Genomic DNA, 19,210 nt, shown 5'->3' on the forward strand with positions numbered 1-19,210 from the left:
TTTTCTTCGAGATAATTTGTAATGTTCGAACACAATATATGTTCAAAAATCCTGCTGCATATCGACTTTGATGATATGAGCCTGTAATTTAGTGGATTCCTCCTACTACCTTTCTTGAATATTGGTGTGACTTGTGCAACTTGTCAATCTTTGGGTGGTTGTATATGATTGTTAAGGGAACCGAATTGGTATACAGTCAGGATCAGAAGACTTGCTTTTATTAAGTGATTTAAGTTGCTTCACTACTCCGAGGATATTTACTTCTTCGTTACTCATGTTGGCAGCTGTTCTCGATTCGAATTCTGGAATATTTACATCTACATTGTGAAGGCATTTCTAAATGCTGTGTTTGTAACTCTGCATCATGTACTTAATGATAGACAGGATGGTGGAAAGAGCTGTCCGCTTGGTTAACAATGATTAAGTATCAAACGAATGTCTTAGGATTTTAGTGTTCTGTAATTCATGTAATGTATTCAATACACAGAGTAGCACGTTGCTTTCAGCGTCCTATGAGAGACAGTGCTGCGTTACCAGAGATCGTAGGCCTGCCGAGGAAGCCAGGTTCATCCGGTTGCCGCCCGAATACGTCTATCTCTGGGCCCTCAGGCTGCGGCTGGTCACCACCAAACGGCGACACCAGTGGACTGTCAACCCCACCTGCCCCCTGCTGGATGATCGTGGGGACGTCACCCGTGTACGTGACAGTGTAGGTGATTCCCTCTGGAGACGTCCACGTGTAGCCACCCTGCAGCGCCTCTGACTCCCCGTCAGCTGTCAGCGATGTAGACTCGTCGTGAGGCTGACCATCGCTCTTCTTGTAGCTGAAAATGACAGCAGGTAGTTTCACGTTCAGTGTCCTGCGGACATAGACCTCGTGATTTGTAGAGTTGAACATTAATACGAGACAGGGGAACTGTAATTCAAAAAGGTACCAGGGAAAGCGGAAAAGTGGAAAGATTATATAGAAGGGTCTATACAAAGGCGATATACTTGAGGACTGTATTATGGAAATGGAAGAGGATGTAAATGAAGATGACATGGGAGATATGATACTACATGAAGAGTTTAACAGAGCACTGAAAGTCCCAAGTCGAAACAAGGTCCCAGGAGTAGACAACATTCCATTAGAACTACTGACAGCCTTGGGAGAGTCAGTGCTGACAAACCTCTACCATCTGGTGAGCAAAATGTATGAGACAGGCGAATTACCCTCAGACTTCAAGAAGAATATAATAATTCCAATCCCAAAGAAAGCAGGTGTTGACAGATGTGAAAATTAGCGAACTATCAGTTTAATAAACCACGACTGCAAATACTAACACGATTTCTTTACAGATGAATGGAAAAACTGGTAGAAGTAGACCTCGGGGAAGATCAGTTTGGATTCCGAAGAAATGATGGAACACGTGAGGCAATACTGACCTTACGACTTTTCTTAGAAAATAGATCAAGGAAAGACAAAACTACGTTTCCAGCATTTGAAGACTTAGAGAAAACTTTTGACAATGTTGACTGGAATACTCTCTTTCAAATTCTGAAGGTGGCAGGGGTAAAATACAGGGAGCGAAAGGTTATTTACAATTTGTACAGAAAGCAGATGGCAGTTATAAGAGTCGAGGGGCTTGAAAGGGAAGCAGTGGTTGGGAAGCGAGTAAGACAGGGTTGTAGCCTATCCCCGATGTTATTCAATCTGTATATTGAGCAAGCAGTAAAGGAAACAAAAGAAAAATTCGGAGTAGGAATTAAAATCCATGGAGAAGAAATAAAAGCTTTGATGTTCGCCGATGACATTGTAATTCTGTCAGAGACAGCAAAGCACTTGGAAGAGCAGCTGAACGGAATGGACAGTGTCTTGAAAGGAAGATAGAAGATGAATATCAAAACAAACAAAACGAGGATAGTGGAATGTACTCGAATTAAGTCGGATGATGCTGCGGGAATTAGATTAGAAAATGAGACGCTTAAAGTAGTAAAGGGGTTTTGCTATTTGGGGAGTAAAATAACTGATGATGGTCGAAGTAGAGAGGATATAAAATGTAGACTAGCAATCGCAAGAAAAGTATTTCTGAAGAAGAGATTTGTTAACATTGAGTATAGATTTAAGTGTCAGGAAGTCTTTTCTGAAAGTATTTGTATGGAGTGTAGCTGTGTATGGAAGTGAAATGTGGACGATAAATAGTTTAGACGAAAAGAGAATAGAAGGTTTCGAAATGTGATGCTACAGAAGGATGCTGAAGACTAGATGGGTAGATCACATAACTAATGAGGAGGTATTGAATACAATTGGGGAGAAGAGACGTTTGTGGCACAACTTGACTACAAGAAGGGATCGGTTGGTAGGACATGTTCTGAGGCATCAAGGGATCACAAATTTAGCATTTGAGGGCAGCGTGGAGGGTAAAAATCGCAGAGGGAGACCAAGAGATGGATAAACTAAGCAGATTCAGAAGGATGTAGACTGCAGCAGGTACTGGGAGATGAAGGAGCTTGCACAGGATTGAGTAGCTTGGAGAGCTGCATCAAACCAGTCTCTGGACTGAAGACCACAACAACAACAACCAGTGTATCCACATGCTCCTCCAGAATACAAGTTTTGGAATAATGGTGGAAGGGGGAGGGGAGGTGGCGAGAGACCAGTAGTTGCTGTAGTAATGTTTTTAAGGAGTGGATCACATTTTTCACGAACTGCACATATCATGGTATCGCAATTGAAAAATAAACGAAAGCATAATTCATATATTCAGATATTTACATAATTACAAGTATCCCTTAAAAGACCTAGGCATGTCGTCAGCTGTGGTCTTATGGAGGAGCCATGCCAACATTTTTTTGGAGAATTTAGAGAAAGCACGGAAAAAACTAAATTATTACAACTGGATGGAGTTTGGAGCCTCCATTATTCAAAATAAAAAGTTTGTTTAAAATAGCTGCTGTTCATTTCCTACACTTCCATTATCCTTAGTTTAAAATAATGTTTTGCAAAGCAGTTATTTAACAATAAAAAAGCTAGTGCTAAGCTGTTCATTCATTTTTCATCAACAATATTCTACACACTTCACACGTTTTAAATATATAATTTCGTAATCTAACGCTACACGTACTATACATATATAATTTCATAATGTAGCAGTGCACATACTATAAGAGGGAGTAAGGATCGGAACGACAATATTCGGTTTCCACTTTTTGTACCGCAACTTCCTAAATTCTTCACTTAAAAAACTAACCCAATTTCCCCCCATAATGAACGAGATGTTGAACTCAGATAGAACATAAAGTGACAGAAGAATACATTGCGAACATATGGGATTAATGTTTTCTAGAAAGGAAGGAAACAAAAACACGGAAGTGTTGACTGATATGGCAAAGATCTTCTAAAAGGGTAATATAGTTATTATTTAACTATGTTACATATTTTAATTAAATTCCCACTGTATGTTATTTACTTAATTGTTCTGTATAGAATCGACTGCTTAACAAGTACATTTTAACTGGACATATATGTATATGTTCCTGTTAGTAATCTTTAGAATCTCTTTGGGATATTTATTGCAGAATTTTATTTCTTGTTAGAAAATACTGATTAACTTTTTATTCCATCTCGGTAAATACAAATGACGTCAACATCGTGTTTCACAGTTAAGGACGGAGAAGACTATGCGGCAGTTAACACCGTCATAATAGTATCAACTGAATTAACAGTTATATGTCACGATCGCACGTGTGACAAGACACAGTGCTCGCCTGTCAGAGAACTTCAATTACATACCTGACGGTTCTTATTTACCAACTGTAGGTTTCCCTCGACTAAATAAAGTAATTTCAAAGACAATTCCTTTGAAGAGGACTTGGTTGACTTCCTTCTCCAAGTTTCACCAGTTGAAATACATGCTCCAACAATCTCGTCACTGTTGGGACTCCCTTGCATTAAGATCGTACTAGTTGTAACTGCAGCTGATTGTAACGTGCACATAGACATTTAGCTCACAACTGTACAGCAGTACACTATTGCTTTTTATGTAAGACTCTTTCACATATATACGTTTCTACCTTTTTATTGGATAAGTTTATAAACTACCAGCCCACAATTATTTGGCAGACACAGAAAAATATTCTTGCTTTAATTTCCCTAGATTTTATTATGCCAAGTAAGGGGTCTGATTTTATAGGTTTAGGTAAATTTTATTAGTTAGTTTTGGGCCCATGTGCCTTTCTTGATCCCATATCGTCAAGATAACCTAACAGAGGGAAATCATGTGTCCATACGTCTTTGATTCATATGATCTTTCGTTTTGTGCACTGTCGAATTTTAACTGTTTGTGTGTCGTGTACTTTCGAGGCGGAATTGGAAAAAAGCTCAGCTCTTGCCTAAGTGAGTATGGAAAACAGCATAGGGTAGCAGTTGTTCCATCCCACTGTTGTTACAACACTGTGGGAATTTAACACGAGTCTGGTTCATCTCCCTGCTTCTCAAGCTGGCGCTGTAAGTGTTAGTTAGACCGGCGGCTCACACATGGACAAACATTATTATACGATAATAAACACAGCAGAAATTGACTTTTAATAACTATAAATCAACATCACTTAAAAAACTTTTAATACGAAATTTAGATCATTTATATAATTATCAGAGGCCATTACGTAATGAGATCAAAAATATAGTGGAAGATGAGCAAGTAGAATTATACAGTCTCATTAATGGATCTTAGCCATGTATTGTGAGATCCTGAAAGTATTACTAATTATTAGCTATTAATTTTTAGCCAGTATTAATATGTATGTGGTAAGAACCTGTCAATATTAACGCAGCTAATGGAGTTGTCAAGCTTTGGATTTATAACGTTGTCGACAGGAAATACTATTCTGCCACTATTAAGTCAAATTCCTCCTTACAATCGGACAGGTGATGATAATTGACTGAAGGTAGCGTGATTGATGATGCCCACAAATTCTCATATTTTCTGAGACATTTTTCTGGTCTCTTTCAATATTAACAGTTATGAAGAGGTGAATTTGAATTGTACTGAGACACATATTCAGTGGAATCATATTTGAAGCTGAGTAGCAGGCCAGTACACAACACATTCTACATAGAACTGATGGCTTAATTTCAAAGGTGAGGTAATGGTCTACAAGTTATTGCCCAGTTCCCATTGATAAATAAAGCAACAGAACGAACTTTGTCTTTGGATTGTCGAACAGCGTGTGAAGAGCCTATCTGTTTATCTCATCCAGTATATGATCTGTGGATGTAGAACAACATGTGCAAGGCTATCCTAACCTTATTGCAACTATTAGGCAACCATTTTTCCCAAACACTGCCGTAACTGAAATAAAACCTAAAATCATAAGCTCAGTCAAATATGAATATTATTTCCCATTATTAAAAGAAATATGTAGCAGTAATGGCCACTACTTCACTAACTGGGCGAGGCTACAATTTCGGATCATTTTGGATCACGCATTCACTTCAGATCCGGTGCGCAATTAGTAGTCTCTTACGACTAAACAATGTGCAAGCAGTAAGGCAAACTACTTTGCTGATTTTGAGAAAAGAGAAGTTTTGCGGGTCAGTGATGTAAGAGTGCGTTTTGACCCTGAGCACCATCTGGCGGCGGTAATGTGGTTAACATTCAAGCCCCTTACTCGGTGGATTGCTGTATCGAGCCCAGCTCATCAGTTTCTTTTTAATTTATATTTTTCCAACACTACTCACATTATTTTGTACATATTACGTCTGAGAGTTTTGTGAGAGGCAGCAAAGGACTTGGAAGAGCAGTTGAACGCAATGGACAGTGTCTTGAAAGAAGGAAATAAGATGAAAATCAACAAATGCAATATTAGGATAATGGAACGTAGTCAAATTAAATTAGATGATGCTGAGGAAATTAGATTAGAAAATGAGATAGTTAATGTAGTAGATGAGTATTGCAACTTGGGTACAAAAATAACTGATGATGGTCAAACCGGGGAGGATATAAAATGTAGACTGGCAATGGCAAGAAAAGCGTTTCTGAAGAAGAGAAATTTGTTAACATCGAATATAGATTTGTCAGAAACTCCTTTCTGAAAGTATATGTATATAGTGTAGCCATGTTTGGAAGTGAAACGTGGAGGATAAATAATTTAAACAAAAATGGAGCAGAAGTTTTGAGATGTGATGCTATAGAAGAATGCTGAAGATTAGATGGGTAGATCATGTAACTAATTAGGGATACTAAATAGAACTGGGGAGAAGAGAAATTTGCAGTACAACCTGATTAAAAGAAGGGATAGGTTGACAGGTGTAATTCTGAGTCACCAAGGGATCACCAACTTAGTACTGGAGGGAAGCGTGTGGGGTAGAAATCGTAGAGGGAGACCAAGAGATAAATACTCTTATCAGGTTCAGCAGGATGTAGATTGCAGTAGTTACTCGGAGATGAAAAGGCTTGCACATGATACAGTAGCACGGAGAGCCGCATGAAACCAGTCTTTGGCCTGGAGGCCACATCAACAACAACAACGCATCTGAAAGATGATATGATGAAAAGATAGGTGTACTGAACTTTTATTCAGCTTCCAATGTTATTTTGCCGTTTGCTAGGTTTTATAACGACATCGAATATTATGCGACTTTCAATTCTGTAGGGATGTGAAAAACTTTATGGGCGGCATGTAGAGAATAGATGAGCGTAGTGCAGAACAAGAAAATACACCCGTGTTCGGCAACCGTCGAAAACAGCAGTAGCGGAACACTGTGTTCCATAGGACACTCAATGGAATACAATGGAACAAAAATATCAGCTCCAGTTTCCAGTATTTGGGACTCAGTAATCAAAGAATCGGTGGAAATACGTCTTGGGCGATAACCTTATAAACCGTGACAACGGCATTTAAGTAGATAAAAATTGGAATACTGTTATTAAAATTATCTAGTTGCAGCGGAAACAGCGGAATCATTCGATACTCAATGATTAGATCATCTCTCACTTCGACCAAGGATGGCTTGCTGCCATCGGTAGCGGTGGCTCGGCCGTCCCGCCCATGTCATCACCTGATGCATGCGCCGAAAGACTCCAGAACATTTCGCATGCGCGAGATTCGGCATAAATATCGTGAATACACCTGGGTTCTTCAGAAGTTGCCTACCCACCTGAAGATGGCCGGACGTCTGTCGGCCGAAATATCGTGACTGCATGTTTACGGGATCTGGCTGCCCACAAAATGGCTCGGAACACTATGAGACTTAATATCCGAAGTTATCAGACCCCTAGAACTTAGAACTACTTAAACCTAACTAACCTAAGTAAATCACACACATCCGTACCCGAGGCAGGATTCGAAACTGCGACCGTAGCGGTCGCGTGGTTCCGGACTAAAGCTCCTAGAACCGCTCGGCCCCATCGGCCGGCTGGCTGCACACACGCCGGGAAAATTTCACAAAGTATCACATATTTCCAGTGTATGTACGAAAAATAACATCCTGCAACTTTTAATGAAGAAAGGAAATCCGATGATTAATTGTACATTATCCTCATATGTTTGCATATTGTAACTCATTGTATTGTTGAATAAGGTTATTTGCACCTTGATTTATCGATGTTTGACTTAGCCTTTCCAATGCTATCCTTCGTTCTTGAAATCTGTGTCTGCAGATCGAAGCGCCCAGGAGCAAAGCAGTTCTCTGTACCATACTTGACTGCGAGGATAAGGGATTTTGGAAATTGTGACAGGCATTTATATTCTGAGCAAGTTTATGCGCTTGATCTAAATTTGTCGATAGCTGAAAATATAACAATAAAATTAGTAAATAACCAAATAAGAGTATATTGGAAATTCTATAAGAATTCCCGCAAATACGTCTTTACATCATATTACTTTTAAAATGTAGTCTATATCAAGTAATATGACTAGTACTGCAAAAAATAAGAATTAGAAACAAAACCCGTGCGTGACTTCACCCTGAACTCCATCGATTACGGAACGTGAACGCTGGCCACACAACCGCCGCCACCTCATACTGAGAGGTGGCGGCGGTACTGAGAGGCGTAACGCCCCAGTACATCATTAACAAGTAAAACTTATCTTGCGATTTTCTCGAAATCGTCTTATAATTACGCCTTACATTTGCACATTACGTTGTCCTAATCGACTACAAAAAATGGCACGAAGTTCTAAGTAAATCCATGATCCGACATCCGTGGCCATCCCCTTGCAAGATAGATGACAGTTTCTAATACTGAACTGCATGCTCATCTAAATAAGAAGCTTGTATGGAAGCAAGTTGTCCTTTGCAACAAACGAGAGGACGCTTTAGGTCATAAAAGCCGGCAAGGGAAACAGCGTTTGCTGTTAACAAAGTGTTAGTGGAACGGGGTATGGTCCGTTTATGGCAGCATCCTGAGAGAGCACCGTTGTGGACAGATTGGTAGAATGACAGAACGAGAGGCAGCAAATATTTGGACGCCTTCGAAGAGTGTGGGACACCAACATCTCCCAGCTCAGACCCTGTGAGACAAAATATTTAACGCAATGTGAAAACTGAAAGACAGGGAATGGACACAGTGTTTCAGCACCAAATGTTACCGAAACTTGTTACTTGTTAACCATCTGAGACAGGGGTAAGGGAAGGACGCCACCAAAGTTAAGCGATGACAGAAAAAGGCAGAGACTCCGGCCTTCCTTATACGAAGTCGACGATACAATATCACTCTGTAGCCAGAATCCATCAGGGCGCAATCTCTTTGGTCGAGCATCTCCCCATTCCTGTACCTCCTCGAGCAGACTTGACGAGCAGGCGACTTTGGCACGGAGGCGGTTTAGACACATATCCAACTGACTTGAACTTAGACGCCAGAGCAAGTTGTTGGCACGAAATCAATGACTGATTCTGCGGACAATTCAGCTGCCATCTACAGTCTAATGCGGTGATATTCAGCCGCCACAGCTAGACGAACTTTTCGGAAAGTAGACTCACTTCTGCTCTGATTCAGTAATTTCCAGCTTCATTCTAAACACTAGTTTCCGGTTTTACGTTCAGTACGCTTCCAACTCAAGCCAAAAAGGCAAAGTGTAGCCTCCTGTTGTGCTTTGTGTCTTTAAACGCCGCACTGAGTGGCAGCGCGGTTAGAGGCACCATGCCACGGATTGCGCGGCCCCTCCGGCCGGAGGTTCGAGTCCTCCCTCTGGCGTGGGTGTGGGTGTTGTTCTTAGCATAGTTTAAATTACTTTAAGCAGCAGTTTGGTCTCCTAGGAATTCAAACAAATTTGAACATACACTCCTGGAAATTGAAATAAGAACACCGTGAATTCATTGTCCCTGGAAGGGGAAACTTTATTGACACATTCCTGGGGTCAGATACATCACATGATCACACTGACAGAACCACAGGCACATAGACACAGGCAACAGAGCATGCACAATGTCGGCACTAGTACAGTGTATATCCACCTTTCGCAGCAATGCAGGCTGCTATTCTCCCATGGAGACGATCGTAGAGATGCTGGATGTAGTCCTGTGGAACGGCTTGCCATGCCATTTCCACCTGGCGCCTCAGTTGGACCAGCGTTCGTGCTGGACGTGCAGACCGCGTGAGACGACGCTTCATCCAGTCCCAAACATGCTCAATGGGGGACAGATCCGGAGATCTTGCTGGCCAGGGTAGTTGACTTACACCTTCTAGAGCACGTTGGGTGGCACGGGATACATGCGGACGTGCATTGTCCTGTTGGAACAGCAAGTTCCCTTGCCGGTCTAGGAATGGTAGAACGATGGGTTCGATGACGGTTTGGATGTACCGTGCACTATTCAGTGTCCCCTCGACGATCACCAGTGGTGTACGGCCAGTGTAGGAGATCGCTCCCCACACCATGATGGCGGGTGTTGGCCCTGTGTGCCTCGGTCGTATGCAGTCCTGATTATGGCGCTCACCTGCACGGCGCCAAACACGCATACGACCATCATTGGCACCAAGGCAGAAGCGACTCTCATCGCTGAAGACGACACGTCTCCATTCGTCCCTCCATTCACGCCTGTCGCGACACCACTGGAGGCGGGCTGCACGATGTTGGGGCGTGAGCGGAAGACGGCCTAACGGTGTGCGGGACCGTAGCCCAGCTTCATGGAGACGGTTGCGAATGGTCCTCGCCGATACCCCAGGAGCAACAGTGTCCCTAATTTGCTGGGAAGTGGCGGTGCGGTCCCCTACGGCACTGCGTAGGATCCTGCGGTCTTGGCGTGCATCCGTGCGTCGCTGCGGTCCGGTCCCAGGTCGACGGGCACGTGCACCTTCCGCCGACCACTGGCGACAACATCGATGTACTGTGGAGACCTCACGCCCCACGTGTTGAGCAATTCGGCGGTACGTCCACCCGGCCTCCCGCATGCCCACTATACGCCCTCGCTCAAAGTCCGTCAACTGCACATACGGTTCACGTCCACGCTGTCGCGGCATGCTACCAGTGTTAAAGACTGCGATGGAGCTCCGTATGCCACGGCAAACTGGCTGACACTGACGGCGGCGGTGCACAAATGCTGCGCAGCTAGCGCCATTCGACGGCCAACACCGCGGTTCCTGGTGTGTCCGCTGTGCCGTGCGTGTGATCATTGCTTGTACAGCCCTCTCGCAGTGTCCGGAGCAAGTATGGTGGGTCTGACACATCGGTGTCAATGTGTTCTTTTTTCCATTTCCAGGAGTGTATTTTTGTCTTTAAACGTTTTGGAATGATGGTACAACTTACGCGAATATGATCGTCTATCCAGATATGCGTTCTTTTGTGGTACACTCAAAATCCTAAACCTTGACTTACGAAGGAATTACTTATCAGTGTCTAAGCTTGCCAAACCTCGTACTATGCATTTTAATGTATTAACAGAGTTAATTAGACTTCTTCTTTAGTTTCTTAGGCAACGAATTCCATGCCCAATATTTTGGAGGGCAACAACTTAATTCTGTCAGATAAAGAGAGCGATTTTCATATATGTAAAGGCGAGAAGGCCAACGCCCTCTTCAGTAAGGATGCATACCAGGCTCGTACGGGAATAGGCGGAACGCAGCGTGTAATGAGGATAATGGGCAAGGGGTACTGTATTTGTTGTGTGTGGATAAGCTGAGAACTTGGGTGTGACGGAAGGCGTGCTACGGTAGTCCGTGCAGTTGCGAAGATCACTGTGTCTGGTTGACGGAATGGTCAGAGCATCTGCCCAATGAGAAGGACTCCCAGGTTCTAACCCAGATCAGCACAAATTTTCAACTTTCCCCTCTAATTTCAAGCAACAGCCTTTCGCATCCAATGTCTATAAAATCTTTGCGGATAATTATTTTGGCCACTTTCATGGATCTGTTTAAAAATCCAAGCATCCTTCAACACTCGCCCCCTCCCCTCTCCCCCATGGTCCCTTGCACAGTACAGAATGTTCGCATCGAAAGTTTATTGACAATGGGGAATATTTTGGTTATTATGGGCCGTAAATAGTAACATAGTCACAGAAATGGTACAGAATTTGCGATGGACATCTCAGAAATGATACAGAATTTGCGATGGACAGCACTGAAACAAAGGCGTATTTCACAGCGGAGGAAGCTTCTCACGAAACTCCTATCACTACCTTTCTACTCCGAATGCGAAAATATTTTACCGACACCGACCAGCATAGGGAGAAACGATCACTGTGATGAAATGAGGGAAATCAGACTTCACACGGAAAGATACAATTGTTCGTCATTTCTGCTTGCTAAATGAGATTTGGATAATAGAGAACTGTTAACATGCTTCGATGACCCTCCTGCACTTGCTTCGATGATCCCTCTGCCATGCACTTAAATGTATCGCAGTAGATGTAGATGCACATGTAGCACTTAGGGATGTGGAGTCTGTGTGCACCATCGTAATACGATACACTGACTTATTTTCAGACTTCCATCAGACTGCAAAGAAGTGGGAGATGGAAGACATTAAAATCGACTGTACTAGAAAAAATTGAAGAGAAGACTGATACTGCTTGAAAACAGTGTGCCACCAGACTCCCTCAGCTATAGATCTCTGCTATTTAGCACTGACATGCCATTTCAAGTGATCCACGCTAATAGGCAGATCACTTAAGCTTGCTTTATCAGTGTAAACTACCAAGAGGTAATTTAAGTTTTGACGATTACATTTAGTAGCTGCAATTTCCAGTTAATGATTCTGAAGTCTCATGTAATTCGCTTCTTCTAGCAAAGAAAAGGGTTCCGCGCAATTACGAGCACTATCTTAAAAATACATGTCTTCCATGTAGCATCTTCTTGTGTCCTGGCCCTTATAAAGTCATGTACTGCTATGGAATAAGTTGCTTTTTCCAAGAGAATCCAGACAATAGAAAATGAACTGCCGAAATGCTCTTTTTATCAGGGATCATAAAATAGGCGATCGAAGTTATGTGATATCACGTTGAAAGATAATGGCTGCTGTGGACAGGAGTATAGGCTTAAGAATAATGGTACTTGAGGGATGCAAAATATCTGCTGCTGTCATATCTTTTATTAAACTGTTGTTCATAAAACAAAAGTTTGCTAAGTAACAAGAAAAATAAGTAATACAGTGAATTTGTTAAACAGTTATAACTAACAAACAGGAACATGTCTATACACTAGCATTCAAATGGTGTGTATGACAAACATGAAAGAAATTTACATGTAGATCACATGATAAAATCTTGTAAGGTGATGCACTATGTATCTGTTCTTAAAACAGCATTGGGATCCTTCGTAGTGAAAGATACATCTGAAAAACGTGCCCTTCTACAACCTCACACGTCAATAAATTTAATAGTAACCTATATATTTGACAACCACGATGATGCATATAATTTTAAAGAGACCTGTCCAACTAGCAAACTAATAACTTCTTCGAGTTACATGCTAAAGATTTCCAAAACACCTTCAACTTAACGGTGCCATCAAGCAACTTTGAGAGCCCACTTTACCAGAGTAGATATGTGTGTGTCCTTGATGCTACCGTTCCCAAATATTACTTAACAAAAGAGCACAAAATATAAGAACCTGTGCTAAAAGAGTCTTATCATTGTCATGGATTCAGTATATGAAATGAAGGAAATAAAGCAAAAGCATAACCCTAAAAAATCAGGTGTAAAACTGATCATATTATCAAAAATTAAGTCGTCAAAATAACTGATTCTGATCAAGACACAGTGGTGCAAGAAGTTAAGGTAAGCATATGAGGATTTTCTGAGCAATGCAACACATGAAGAAATATCAGCGACCATTAAATTATTCAGATAAAGATTATGTCATGAAAACAGATTTCATATTTCCCAAAGATGGCTGAAAAATTACTTTGTGAGTTGTTTATTATAGTTTTAACATGAATAAAGAGATTAAATCTGAATGAGAACACTCTCTTTAATAAATATTTTTGTATGATGACATGATAGTGTGCTTAAACATTAATTTGATATGAACACATTATTTGAGTTTGTCTGTATCATCTTTCCATTTCTTGTTGTGATTGTAGGTATATAAAATGTGTTACAAGACACTAAAGCTAACATGCTCTTTAGAATGTGTTCTATTCAGAAGCACACGAACTGAGGCAATCAGGTAGAGAAGGTCTGGTTCAGGTTACAAACAGATGTATTCCTTTATGTACTTGAAATAGAGAGAGATATGGGGAGCATCAACTGTGCTAAGTAAAATGGGACTAGAATTTACGAACAAGAAAATATGCTGCATTTTCAGTAAAGAAAAAGAAAGAGCATAGGAGGAACTTAGTTGAAGACAGATTAATAACTGTGGAACAGTGTGGAATTTCCCAGTACTGGTGATGTTAGGTTAACTGCACACTTGAAGGTAGTTTCATAAAAGAGAATTTTTCAAGTTATGCCACAGTCTTTTATTATTCCTTGAAAGCTGACAATTTTTCCACAAAAACTGTGATCTACATAAAACGTTGTTTACTTGAACCACCATTGGCTAAATTAGTTGTATAGACATTCAATGACAATGTTCACTATATGGTCCTTTAACCTATACCTATTAATTTGTGCGCTTATAAACACACACATAGGCAATTATTTGCCCTGGCTGTATTTTGGACACCATATTAAGTTAAACTTGTAGATACATTACTTGAAATTCGGTAATAGCAGCTTAAGTAATCTTCGCATCAGGCAAATACAGAGTCTCACTTAAAGTAATGTCATCTTTAAAGTAGTTTGTCGGAAATACCTACACATATTGAAAAGAAGACGGTTATGGGAAAAACGACACTGCCTAGACGATTATTAAAAATAATTTCAGAGAAGAATGGTATCAACCCGAGTGGTGTCAGGAATATATATTCTTTTCTTTTTACAACAGAGAAATGAAATAGAAAGCAGCAGTGCTTCAACCAAATATATGCTTACAAGGGACCAAATTAGATGATGCAATATAAATTTTTACAAGGAGTAATATTAGATGATGTAGTAATACTGTTTTGATTGAAACAGCAAGGAGTGATTTCAGTTCAGATAGTGGGTCCAATGTCTTTAATTGTATTATAGGAAGACAGTCGTTCAATAGGGTCGCAAATGCATTGAAGGATAATGCACTATCAAGTATTCACCAAAAATAAAATTCCATCACACTACTGAAGATCGTACAATACAGTTAATATCGTATTGAACTCTTAGTATTAATTTATTATATTAATTGCACAGGCCAACGATGGTAAAACTTTTTTTGCTGAAAATACCTTATTCTTACGATTTTTAGGGTGGGAAATCCAAATATGATTCTTAAAAAAACTGTATCACTCACCATTTCTTCACATTCCACAGTTAAATTTACTAAATTAAGCGATATTTTAAAGAATTTAACAGCTTCTATGTAATTTAAATAATTTAAAAAGGAGGTGTAATGAATGCAGGTGACGTTGGTAGCACTGCTGAAAAACATTTTCTAGCAAAAAAGGTCGATTATATTTTTGTTTTAACAGATAGTGTTCGGTTTACTGTCAGCCAAACGTCGCTTTAACGTTTTCTGTGCATGTGCTCAGTACAATGTCTAATCGTGGTTGTAAAAACTCTGCTGTCTGTCTTTGTTGTATTTGTGGTGAATTGGTGATTCAAAAACGCCAAAGAAACATTACAGACTTCGTGGAAACGGTTTATCTATCATAATTTGGACCTAAGCTTGGTGATCAAGATAAATCTTAGGTGCCGCGTATGGTATGTTATGTGTGTGTTGAAGATCTGAGAAAATTGGTGTTTCTATGATATGGAGGGAGCCAAGAAATCATTCCAATGATTGCTGCTTTTGCAGTGTTGAAATATCTGGTCATAATTCGGAAACCAAGAAGGTAATAAGCTGCCCTAACCTTCAGTCCACCATCTGATCAATAGAGCATGGTGTAGATTAGCAAATTCCTGAACTACCAGATGATTTAAATTTTATTCCAACAGAAGTATTTTCTGATGTGTGATTCGATTTAGATGAACCAGATGATGACGAATTTCATTGTACTACAGAAAGTCTAGAGCACAAATTGTTTACTCTGACCGAGCTTAATGATTTGGTTAGGGACCTGATCTTAACGAAAGAGAAAGCTGAACTCCTTCGCTCTAGATTAAAAGAAAAGAACTTATTGCCTGTTGGAACCTGCATATACATGTATAGAAAGTGAGAGCAGCAATTTTCCAAGTTTTTTCAACAAGAAGGTGATTTAGTGTGCTGCTCAGACATTCCCAGTCTGATGAATGAGTGGAGGCTGTTTATTGATTCATCCAAAACTAGCTTAAAGGCTGTTCTACTACACAATGGTGACATGTATGCATCTATACCTGTTGGACATTCTGTACGTATGAAAGAAAGCTACGAAAACCTAGAAATAGTGCTAAATAAAATAAGATATTCTTCTCATGGTTGGATGATGTGTGGCGATCTAAAAGTAACATGCCTGCTCCTTGGTCAGCAAGGTGGCTTTACCAAATTTCCATGTTTCTTGTGTGAATGGGCCAGTACGGCTAGGGATCAACACTGGTGCAGAAAGAACTGGCCTGTGAGGGAGTCTTTAAAACTTGGTGAGAAGAACATTCTATGCGAAAACCTTGTAGATCCAAAAAAACGTAATCTTACCACCCCTACATATAAAGTTAGGCCTAATGAAACAGTTTGTAAAGGCTTAGTCTAAAGATGGACCATGTTTTAAGCACCTCTGCCAAAAGTTTCCACACCTTTCAGAAGCTAAACTAAAAGAAGGCGTCATTGTCGGACTTGACATTAGAAAATTGATGTTTGTTGTTAACTTTGAATTCACAATGAGCTTATATGAGAAAGAAGCATGGGTATCATTCAAGCAGGTCGTTACAAAGTTCTTAGGACATGAAAAAGACCCAGAATTTGTTTCTGTTTTAGCAACAATGTTAAAGAAGTTTAAAACTTCACGGTGTTTAATGAGCCTGAAAGTTCACTTTTGGAACAATCACCTTGATTACTTCCTGGACAATATGGGAGACGTTAGTGAAGAGCAGGGAGAGCGTTTTCACCAGGACATTAAAGTAATGCGGGAACGATACCAAGGCCACTGCAACACCAACATGATTGGGGACTACAGTTGGTCACTTCGCCAAAAAGTTCAGCAAGCAATACATCATATAAAAAGCTACACAAGAAGGGCCAAAGGAAAAAGAGAAAGAAAATGCAAACCAATTGCAGCTGACAAGTGATACCTCTATTAACCCATATCATTGTTTTACGTAGCTTACTGTAAATACAAACCTGGCTTATGTTGTAACAAACCGTTTCATTAATTTCCCCATTTGCAGTATAGCATAGGATTTTATACTATATCATAAAAAGCGTATTGCTCGAAAACTATTGGTGATACAAAAAACCTAAGGCTGGATTTGGATTCAGCTCATAAAAATCAGCTATCAAAGTCAAAAAAAACTTTTCGGAACAAATTTTTCGTTGGCCTGTGTTATTGATAAGGAGTGTTTACTAAGAACCGTGCACAAAAAATTATAAGAATTTTATAAAGATAGATAAAGGACAGAGAGAACAATATTTTGCATTATAATGGAGGAATGAACATGGAAATAAAACGAAACTCTTCCGTAGTACTCGTGGTCCATATACAAACAATTTTTGTAGATGAAAATAAGTTCTACATCTGTAGAAACGGTGGAGAAGTCAAGAATATTTTTGTAAAGACTGTGGTGTTAATAGAAATGTGAAAACCATTCAGGCCTTATTTCTCAAAATAAGTTTTAGAGGAAACTGTAATTTATGAGCGTTGTTGATTTACTGTAATCTGTATGTCAAAAATTTGTGGAAGAAGTGGAGAATCTCTGAACAAAAATGAAAATTGTAAGTGCATTTGAAGAATAAAATACCCGATCTTCGTAACAGAAAAGTCATGTTCGTAACAGAGAAATTGCTCACTCAGTGTAGGCTTTGTTGGTATTAACTTCACTTAAAACTTCTGGGCTGACAGTCTATGATCGATCTATGGAACTTTACTTCACATTTCAACTCTGAGTGCGGAATACGTGCTCTTACTCATAAAGTGAATAGAAATGCCAGGCATACCTGTTGTTGGTTTCATAAAGATTCTAATCATCACCCCAGAACAGAACAAGGTGTTATAAAACTTTAGGGGAGATAGGGAGACAAATTTATGACCCGTTTTATTTACAAGCGAGGTTAACCACTTACAGTCGACCGTTAAGAAGAATGTTTATGCAAACGAGGAGATAGTTCCAGCTCTTAGCCCTGGGGAGAAAATCAGGATGAACGAGGAACAGCAGCCACGCATCGGCAAGCTTTTCTTCAGTTTATTAGTAAGATTACAGATCGCATTGCTAATACGTTAGGAATTTATGGGCTTGAAACTACTTTCACACCAACTGGGAAGATAAAAGAACATTTAAGAACAGCAAAAGCTATATGGCATTCGTTGGATGCATGCGGTGTATACAACTTTACTTTTAATTGTGGGCTAGTGCATATTGGTACCACGAAAAGAAATGCTTTCAATTAAACATGAAACGTGAAGATCGCCACAGGATAAAAGGATACGTAGAACATTAAATCAGTGTAGGGACTGGCAACTACGCGATATAAGGCAACAAGAGCAGAGCAATCTACTATTTGCCGTGCTTTATTTCAGTGTTTTATGTTACTGTAATGCCTTAATACACCTTATAAGTCCACTATAGACTTTTCTGATTGTACCCCCATTTTTATTTTATATCGTACAATTATCATTGAAGAATGTGTGTACGCCAACAACAGCGACATCTGGCTAATTTGCAACACAAACATTTTGCGGCTACTGTAAGGCAGTTTGTTTTGAACAGTAGTGCTGCTGACAAGATGACTCTTGTGTATATTAGTATTTATAGATGTTTGACAATGCTGGCGATGATTTTGTGTTCAGAATTTGACGATACCACTATGGTTCCAGTATATTAGGACAAGTTTTTATAAGACAGTTATACCTCGTCATATTTAAAGCGCAACAGTGTACATGTCAGTAACGCTTTTCATTATGGTCTATTTTATTGTTTTAAGCTGTAGACAATCTGATAGTTGCATTTGTGTTTTCCCATATTTTTCTGCAGATCAGAAGATGGTCATTTCTGACTAAACCGGTAGTCTCAGGACCTAAGAATTTGTAACCATAGACGTGAAATAAAGGAAAAGAACAGAGGCATTGTTTTTAAAGAAATAATCATCTTTGAGTCCCCAACACATTCAAAACTGTACTGCAAATGTGTGTCTCATATGCCAAATGAAATGGAGAATGGATTACCTCCAAGGTAAGCTTTCAAATGGTTCAAATGGCTCTGAGCACCATGCGACTTAACTTCTGAGGTCATCAGTCGCCTAGAATTTAGAACTAATTAAACCTAACTAACCTAAGGACATCACACACATCCATGCCCGAGGCAGGATTCGAACCTGCGACCGTAGTGGTCACGCGGCTCCAGACTGAAGCGCCTTTAACCGCACGGCCACACCGGCCGGCTGGTAAGCTTTCCATAAAGCTGCAAATGAAATGAGAAAAACGAACAAATTCATCCGCTGTTATCCTAAAGGCAAATCTGACAACAAAAACAAGGTTCTTTCTATTATTTTGATGGTATTATGGCTATTTAGAAATTTATATTAGTTTGATGATGTTTAAGTGAACAGTTTGTAGACGGTGTCAAAAATTATGTGCAGAAAATCAGCATTAATTT

The 19,210-nt window shown here is 40.0% G+C and overlaps 1 protein-coding gene across 1 annotated transcript in view; it reads right to left on the reverse strand.

Moving 5' to 3' along the window:
* Positions 1 to 440: 440 nt before the first annotated feature.
* LOC124711594 overlaps positions 441 to 19,210 on the reverse strand; it is a 34,820-nt gene continuing 16,050 nt past the window's right edge. The window contains exon 4 of the mRNA XM_047241747.1: positions 441 to 824. Coding sequence (XP_047097703.1) covers positions 503 to 824 — 322 coding nt within the window. The 3' untranslated portion in view covers positions 441 to 502. The remainder of the gene's footprint in view (positions 825 to 19,210) is intronic.

Source organism: Schistocerca piceifrons, chromosome 8 (assembly GCF_021461385.2).
Source record: "Schistocerca piceifrons isolate TAMUIC-IGC-003096 chromosome 8, iqSchPice1.1, whole genome shotgun sequence".
Lineage (NCBI taxonomy): Eukaryota > Metazoa > Arthropoda > Insecta > Orthoptera > Acrididae > Schistocerca > Schistocerca piceifrons.